Consider the following 9,109-nt stretch of genomic DNA (forward strand, 5'->3'; position numbering starts at 1 on the left):
GCCTCTTCTACAATACCCTCAATCAATGTCATGACCGGCAAAGTAGGGCCCATAGTGAGTGCTCTTGGTCGTGGCTCTACTATGAGCCCCCAATCTTCAAAGTACTCCTCAGGAATTTCTTCTATACTGATCATGTTACAGGTGAAGCCTAGGCCTCCTCCTTTCACTGTTTTATCACCTTGCAGGTTCCCGACGGTCTCGGGACGATTTCTCCTTTCGGCTTAGCGGATTGCCTTGTTGTAGCAATCCCGAGAGTCATATTGGCATCCCTTGACGCAGCCTACGCCATTCGGGGTGGGGAATTTCATGGACATGTGGTAGATGGAGGTGACTATCCTCATGTCCTTCAAGATGGGGCGACCAATCACAGCATTGAAGGCTGAGTACTGGTTTATGATTAGCCATTCGGCCATCTGGGTCGTGGAGAGAGGACCTTCCCCGAGGGTCACGGGGAGATTGACGAATCCCCTCACGTCGATAGGGGTCCCGCAGAATCCGTACAAAGCGCTGAGGGTCACGTTCAAGTCCTTGTCCGTGAGTCCCATCTTAGTGAAGGCATTGTAGGACAGGATATTTGTTGCGCTCCCATTGTCGACAAGTACCCTATGCACATTGTTGGAGCCAATTTTTACTTTCACTACTAGAGCATCGGAATGGGGGTGATGAACCCACTTTGCGTCCTCCTCACTAAACATAATGTTCATGGTTTCACCCCTAAACATTTTGGGGGGCCTTTCGGAGAGATGATTGACATTAGTCAATGGTGGGCTCTTGGCCTCCCGTGCGTACCTCTCCATGGCTTTTCTGCTCCCCCCCCCCCCAATATGAGGGCCGCCAATGATCATGTGAATGCTCCCCGCTCTTGGCACTTTCTCAGTGTTGGTGGTCTCATTGTCATTAGCTTGAGGGGGCGGAGGCACATTATTATAACTCTTCTTTTGCGTTTTCACCCACTCGGTGAGCCTCCCATTTTTGATGAGCTCCTCAATTTGCTGTTTCAGCTGCTGACAATCCGCGGTATCGTGACCATTCTGCTCATGGAATGCGCAGTACTTGGTCCTATCCTTTTTTGCCCAGTTATTCATTGGGGCAGGCTTCTTGAAGATCCCTTTATCAGCGTTAATGGCGTAGAAGTGCTCTATCGAGGCCACCAACGGGGTGAATTGATTCTGACCCCTCCCCTGAGCCCCAGTAGGGTTCCTAGGGGGGGTCTTCTCCTTCTTTGCCCGCTCTTTCTTAGGGCTGGGGCTCCTCCTCTTCCTTTCAGGGGTCACCGACCTGCCTCTTTTCCGGTTTTTATACTTGTAGTTATCGCGGGGAGGAGGGCTCCCATTGTCCAGCTCAGCCATGGACCTCTCCACAATCTTAAATGGTCCAGCCTGCCGATAGAGGTCCTGGGGAGTGGTAGGTTCATGAGCCTGAATATCTTTCCAGAAGTCTGAGCCTCTCCTCAACCCAGCGATTAGGAAATTTTTTACACCTTCATCAGTGGCCACTCTCACATAAGGGACCTCGGCGTTGAATCTTATAAAGTAGTCGTAGAGGGTTTCCCGGCTCCTCTGCTTGATGTTGGCTAAGGTGGGCACAGGAGGTGTATAGGTCATGGAAGACTGGAATTGCCTGATGAACAGGTCCCCCATCGATTCCCAAGAGCTTATTATCCCCGGAGCTAGCTTAGAAAACCATAGTTGGGCGCATCCTCGAAGTGAGGCGGCGAAGAGCCTGCAGCGCGTGAGGCTGGGGACCTGGTAGACATCCATCTCCATGTTGAATCGCATGTAGTATGAGGCCGGGTCATCTTCCCCATTGTAGATGAGTTCGGGGTGGTGCCTCATGTTTACAGGCGGTGGGGACTCTAGGATGGCCCTAGTAAAGGGAGAACGGGCAACAACAGCCTGGGGGAGCCTCTTTTCCTCCTCCATGCGGTTTAGTATCCTCCTGAGGTCATGCACATTCAAATTTCCAAGACGTTCTTCTTCATCATGGCCGTCATTCTCGCCGTGGAGAGACGGAGGTGGATTACTCCTCCTAAGGTCGTGGACCCGGGATTCTCCATCGTCCTCATTGTTCCGCAGCCTAGATTGTTGGCGGGAAGGATGAGGAGGGGATCTCTCCCGATGGGTCCTTTAGTGGAGTGACCGCTCCCTCTCGTCATAGTGGGAGGGGGGTCGCCCTTCTCGACGGTGGTGCTCTCTCTCCATTCTCTCCATCTGCTTAGCCTCCAGCCTGAGCCTTAAATCATGCTCAGTTAGTCTTCTCCCCAGCCGGTCGAGAACACTTGTCCTTCTGGAAGCAGAGGGAGTGGGCTGCCGACGGGAATGGGGGGGCATTTCACCAGTCCCAAGTGTGCCCTCACCCTCGACCTCTCGATCGAAATCTCGCTCCAAGTTTCTGGGGGTCACCGAAGGTCTTCTTTTTCCTGCCTCCTCGCCTACTCATTCGTGCTACTTGATCTTGCATGGTCTTCATGTCTCTTGAGAGATTTTGCAGGTATTCCTTGATGGGATTAGGCGGGGGGGTTTCCCCTTCAGGCGTGGCCTGAGGCTGACTCCCGTTGCTGGGAGTGACGCCGTCCTCCCCATCTTGAGTTCCTTGGGGACTCTTCCGGGCTCTCTTTGATCTGTTCTTCCTTCGGCTCATCTTTCTCCTTAAGATGTTGTTAATCCTCCCACTGTGGTCGCCAAATTGTTAACGGGAGAAATTGGTTAACAACAGATGTGGGTACCTGAGTGATTTCTGGAAGGAACAGCGAAGAACACGGGATGGGAAGTGATGGATGATGTAGCTGATCTTGTGTTTGATCCTCGAGAGAAAGAGATAAAGTATTCTCAAGCGTTTCTCAGCCAGAATCAGGTTATGAGCACAAGAGGCCTACGTACCCTATTTATAGGGGTTCAAGCTACCACGTAGTTCTTACGGGCCAAACTTCTTAGCACGGGCTAAGTGTCAGTCCGGTCCATCAGGGCCCAGGTCCGTAAGACCTTGAGGACCACCGTCGGAAGAGGTCCGTACTCGCATGGCCTAGGCCCATATGGCAAGAGGCTGTCATGGAGCGGGTCAGAGAATGGATATTGATCCAATAAGTCCTCGTATGGGGCGAGGGAGCCCAATCATCCTCTATGGGGCGAGGGAGCCCGTTCATCCTCTATGGGGCGAGGGAGCCTGTTCATCCTCTATGGGGCGAGGGAGCCCGTTCATCAGGTTGTAACTCTGATAGTGTTGATCCAATGTACCAATTAGTGTAGAATAGATCGGCAAGAAGTCCCGAGCCGGGAGGCCATTCAAACGACCCCGGGCCCGTGACCCCTCCTATCCAAAACGAGCCGAGGTGATGCGAGACCATCCCATGCGAGGTCGGGAGGGCGACCCCTCTGCGAGGCCGTCCCCTACGAGGCCGGGAGGGCGACCCCTCATTGGCGAGCCCTAGGGTCGCGACCCTCATTCGTCTGGCGAGCCCCTCCCCATCCTGGCAGGGCTTGGACTGGTTCATCCTTCCTATGGGCCATTCCTGAGGCACTCATGGACCAGTTCCCTCCCTTGGGCTAGTTAATGAGACCCCCTTGCTAGCTTGATAGGGCCCATTCATCATTTTGGGCCTGTCGAGGCCCATGCCTATTTTTGGGCGTAACAGTATATATACATTTTCAACTATTATGTACACATAATATTCATAATTCAAACAAGTAATCACATTATCACGTATCACGAGATTGACATGCTTTATTATTTATAAACAATCATAATCGATAATCCAAGAATCTCTGTCCAAATCTCTATTAGAATTCGAATCATAATCTTTAATTCGATTCTCAACTTAAATCCAATTCTTAATAATAAACTAAAATCCGAACATCACCTCTTTTAAAATAATATAATTCCAACAATCAACCACAAACACAATATTTGTCTAACACAGTCAAATTTATATCGTCAAACTCGCCAGGCTTTATAACTAAACATGTTATCAACATTAATAAACTGATACAATAATTGTGAACAACCGTCCATAAATCACGTCGTATTATAATAATAATAATAATAATAATAATAATAATAATACACTTTGCAACTAAATATATCAATCAAAATTATATATTAATTTTATTAATATTATTGATATTATTGTTATCATTTATTAACAATAACAATAATAAGAATAATAAAAACAAAATTAATATTTGTTTTTGTTTTTCTCCCGGAAAACTCGCCTGACAGCCCCCTCGGGACCGGCGCCAGGCCTCGCTGGATTCCGGCCACAGCCACTGCCCTCTCTCTCTCTCCCTCTCTCTGACAGCCTCTTGGCCGCTGTACAACTCTCGGACAAGATCCTTTTCCTTCATTCACCATCAACAGCGGCGGAATGCCGCCGCCTGCTCTCCTGCGCAACTCCGGCGAGCACGTCGCCGTCGCTGGCCACTCCACCGGCTCCGACACCAGCCCAGACCACCTCCTTCCTTCCATCCATAACCTAGTCAGCCCATCCATATCTCTCCTCTGATCGACTCAATCAACCCCATCAAACTCCGATCACCACCAGCCACTTATTACAATCTCCTACCCCGCGGCGGCACCATCTCCGGCCAGCTAACGCCGCCGCCGCCGACTGTCGACTGATTATACAACACAGCCACCAACCTCCGATTCAAACCAAGCCAACAAGCAAGTACCAATCAGACATATATATATGTAATGAATTAAGGAATTGATGAATTCTCAACTGCGAATCTGATCGGCTTGACAATACTCTCTCAACCCTAATTCCCAAATTCACTCGACTGATGTTCTGTTTTATAAAACTGATGTGTGTGATCCTTATCTGTGTGGTTATACAGTATATGATTTTACACCGACCCGCTATACACAAGCCGCCTACGCAGCTACTTGTTTTAACTATATAAAAATATATCTATTTATAATAATTCACCCCAATATTAATAAAAAGCTAAAATTTTAACAATAACAAAATTTTGGGGCCCAAAAATGTTTTCAAAAGCGAAACAGAAATATAATCAAAATTTCTAAATTAAATAAATCCGTGAAAAGTTTTATTTCTAAACATTTCAATTAAATTGTCCAATAAATTTCAAAATGCAAATAATTAAAATAATTATCTGCAAGATTTATAAATATTTTCAAATCCGTTAAAATATTAAATTCCAAAATTGGAAAATTCTGGTAATTTTAATTGGACAAAATTCTATAATAAAATAAACACAGATTTTAATATTTTTAAATCAAAGAACAACTATGATTTATAAAAATCTAATAAACCCAATTTTTAAACTATTCACTCGGATATAAAATAAACAAATAAAATTGCTCATTTAACATGTACCACAATTAAATAAAATAATCACATAATCGTATTAACTCACAAAATTGCATAAAAATTCAAATAGTTGCACCTCAAAATATTATCCACATAATATTTCAAATAATCAAATTCCCAACATCTCACAGGATTGAGAATTTATTATATAATCAAATAATTATTTTTAAAAATCCAACAAACTGAAATAAAATATAAAATTTTATTCCTTTTTTTTATAAAATCACCAACAAAATAATAAATAATTAATAAAACCCGAGTCATTACAAACTTCCCCTCTTATAAGGATTCCGTCCTCGGAATCAGCGAAGAAAGAACTTTAGCATGCTATGGCTTGCAAGTCGGATCGTGATCTTCTTTAATAATTATAGTCTTATACGAAATCTTGAAATGCATTGGCATGATTAGCTCGTCCAAACTTGGCTGGCATACCCTCAAAATTAATTGGAGAAACAAGAATCATGAAAATATGAAATATATCATATTTGATATATCAAAGTAATTGTCATATTTATTAGTTTCAAAAACAAAACTAATTTGAAATTAAGCATTACTGAGAGATCAATATGATCCAACGAACTTAATGTTGCGTATCTCAATGAAGATACTACTAAAGGTAATTAGCCTTCTTGTAATGCACAACACACAAGTGATGGCGTCCCATCAAACTTCTATCACACAGACAAGTAATGCACAACACACAAGTGATGTCCCCTATGAATAGGGTTGTTCATCTCAGTTTGAGGAAATAAATATGAAAGGAATTTCAAAATAATTTATCATTGTTTGTTGACGAAATAAAATTCCGATTCACATCTTGGATCGAAATTGAATAATATCCAAAGGTGTTATTCCGAAGCAAAAGAATAACCAGAAAGAATATTTATACACAACGAGTAGATGGTGATATATTGAAATAGAATCATTCACCAATTTGAGAAGAAAGAAAAAAGTAGAAATGAATTTTCACAAACTCGACAAGGCATACACAACCTAAAAATAGGTATCATATTAGCCTTTGTCACAATTCAAACCCAAAATATGGGTAAACACAAGTATAGCAATGCTACTCAAGAGAGAGTATACGTTTTTTAATAATCATCTTTATAAAAGAGATTTTAAAATAGATTATTGACTTGGAACATAATCAATATAATCAACAATTAGGAAGGTATTGCCAACAATATCACAAATGTCTTCTCGATTGATTCTTCTAATGGCTCGTTTCGATTCCAACAATCCTTCTCGATGTTCTGATATTCTGACCGACTCGTATTTGACTTCAAAGATTCCATCACCGCAATCCATGTTTGAAAAAAAAGTGTTAGGTCCAGATACGATTGTAGAGGGGGGGGGGGTTGAATACAATCGTCACAAAATAATCGCGGTGGAATAATGTGATTGGAGTTTAACTTGTTAATCAGATTTAAATTAATTAATATAACAATTTTTAATTTGTTTTATAATTAATATGGTTCGTTTTAATGTCCACTAGTTCGTAGAATAAATTTGACAGGAAGTATTCTAACTTGGCGGAATAAAACAACCGAGTGATCAAAGCACAGAAAACTGTGGATATAACGAATAGCAAGTTACTAACAACTTGAAAGTTTACAAGGCTTTGAACTACTACAAATGAAGAGGTTGAAGCCATATTTATAGGCAAACCTTTGAACTAATATGACAAATCTAGGCAAGACAACTCTAGGAAGCTCTATGACAATTAAAACAAGTGCTATGACAAAAGGTATGACAATTAGAAGCATTGTCATGGCACAAGTGAGAAGGTATGACAATCTAAGAGAAGGTATGACAATCAGAATGACAAACCAAGGGAAGGTATGACAATCAGAATGACAAACCAAGGGATGGTATGACAATTACAAGCATTGTCATGCTCTCTTAGAATAGGTATGACAACCGTATGACAAACGGTATGACAATCAGTGGGAAGGTATGACAATTGTAACTTGGTGGCTAAGGTAGAGTGGCATGACAAACAGTATGACAAATCAAGGGATTGTTATACCTTGTGATTTCGGTATGACAATCACCATTGTCGTGCCTTAATCATTCGGTATGACAATCCAAATGGTTTGTCATGCCGTCTGACATAGGCACAAGTCATGGTGCGGTATGACAATCAATTAGATTGTCATACCGTGCCCAAAAACCATATAAAAATGTATTTTCCTTATATAATTAATCCAATAATTATCCACTTAATTATATTAATTATATAAATTCATAAATTAAATTAATTCGAGTGTGAATTAATTTAATAAATAAATTACATAACTTATATAATTATTTTGAGATGTGAATTAATTAATAGAATAATTATATTGAGCACTTCTTCAGCAGCAGGACTTCTGACTTCCATTAAAAGATCTGATTCTTTGTCTTGATTGAACGACCACCTATTGTTGATGCAAAATATTTAATCTGAGTAGCTGACACACAAATGTACTGTCTGGTTCATCTGTATCTAGCTGAATCAAATATTCTTTATCAATTAAACATTTGAGAAGTGGCTTGTTCGTCGATTCTTTGTCTTCGTAGTTCTTCTTCATAAGTAGAAATAGTTTGGAATCTTCTGAATAAATAAAGTATTAAAACTTTATACCTTCTGGACTTCTGGACGTGCTACAAAATATTATTTGTACACTGAGGCTTGAACATATTAATGAACTTCTTTCAGTGGTGTGCAGCAGCATCCTGAAATTCTTCAGACATATGATTTTAATAAATCAATTGACGTTCTTCGTACGGATTCCTTCAGTAGAGCTTGCTATTTTACTTTCTTTCTTATCAGAGTTGAGTTAATACTCTTAAATACAAATAGGCTTAACATATGCCTTTCAATCTCCCCCTATTTGTTTGTTAACATAACATGCAAATTATCGAGATGATAACTCAACTAACTGATAAGACAAAGGATTAAACATGAATTGTAAATAGCAAAAAGTTTCTGGTATTTAATTAAACATTCACCAGAATTCAAACAAGTACATTAGGTTACACAAGGATGTTCTTACTGAACATATATTACAAATTCTTTATCAAATCTAAAGATCAACTTCTCCTTCTTCGATATCAGAATCGTGAAGAATAGGAGTTGACGGTTCTTCTCTGGTTGGCATTGCTGATGTAGTGGATTCACCACAGGGTCTTCACGGAAGTCTGATGGCTGAGTTTTAGTAACACCCTTCATCCTTCGAAAGTATTGAGAAACATTTCTTCGGGTGCAGTAGGATAAGATCACATCATCAGCATCAGATTTGGCTTTAGAAGTGAAGCCCTTGGTTCGTAGTAGAGTGGATGCTAGAGCCAGTCGTTTGGCGGGATACTTAGGCAAGGCTTCTTCATTAAGATTGACAGTGCAGAAGACTTCCTTGTGAACGAACTTTACACAATATGGATTCTTAACAACTTGTGGACTGTTGAAGACAGCATAATCCAGCAGTTTGTCGCGAAGGAGTTCGTTCAGGTTGGAGCAACGCTTAACCTTGTTGCGAAGTACCCAGAGCTCAGATACAGAGAAAGATTTAAGAAATTCAACAGATAACCAGAAAGAACCATTTCTCTGTGTATATACAATCAGCTCCCACTGTTCTAGCAAGTTATTGACTCCTACAGTCAAATAATCAATTTCCAAAGCAAAGGCATGCATAAAGATATCCTCGTCAGGGTTTACCTCTCGAAGATCGTAGATCAGAGATAAGAACTTTTTGTCATTGAAAGGCTCCCTTTGAGGTCCATTGAATATCCTCCTTGCAA

General features: G+C 41.5%; 1 protein-coding gene across 1 annotated transcript; it reads right to left on the reverse strand.

Moving 5' to 3' along the window:
* Positions 1–221: 221 nt before the first annotated feature.
* Positions 222–2,640, reverse strand: LOC135152140 (uncharacterized). Its single transcript, XM_064091972.1, has 2 exons — positions 2,357–2,640; positions 222–2,076 (listed from the first exon to the last, which is right to left on the reverse strand). The coding sequence occupies exons 1-2, from the start codon at positions 2,638–2,640 to the stop codon at positions 222–224; spliced, it is 2,139 nt and encodes a 712-aa protein (XP_063948042.1).
* Between the last annotated feature and the right edge of the window lie 6,469 nt (positions 2,641–9,109).

Source organism: Daucus carota, chromosome 4, assembly GCF_001625215.2.
Source record: "Daucus carota subsp. sativus chromosome 4, DH1 v3.0, whole genome shotgun sequence".
Classification (NCBI taxonomy): Eukaryota; Viridiplantae; Streptophyta; class Magnoliopsida; order Apiales; family Apiaceae; genus Daucus; species Daucus carota.

What these genes read in the sequence shown, in the direction of transcription:
- LOC135152140 (XM_064091972.1), bottom strand. Translation starts at nt 2,640, where the DNA reads ATGAGCCGAAGGAAGAACAGATCAAAGAGAGCCCGGAAGAGTCCCCAA. An exon ending in TTTCGATCGAGAGGTCGAGG is followed by an intron (nt 2,077 to 2,356) that starts GTGAGGGCACAC and finishes CCAACAATCTAG; the next exon opens with GCTGCGGAACAATGAGGACG.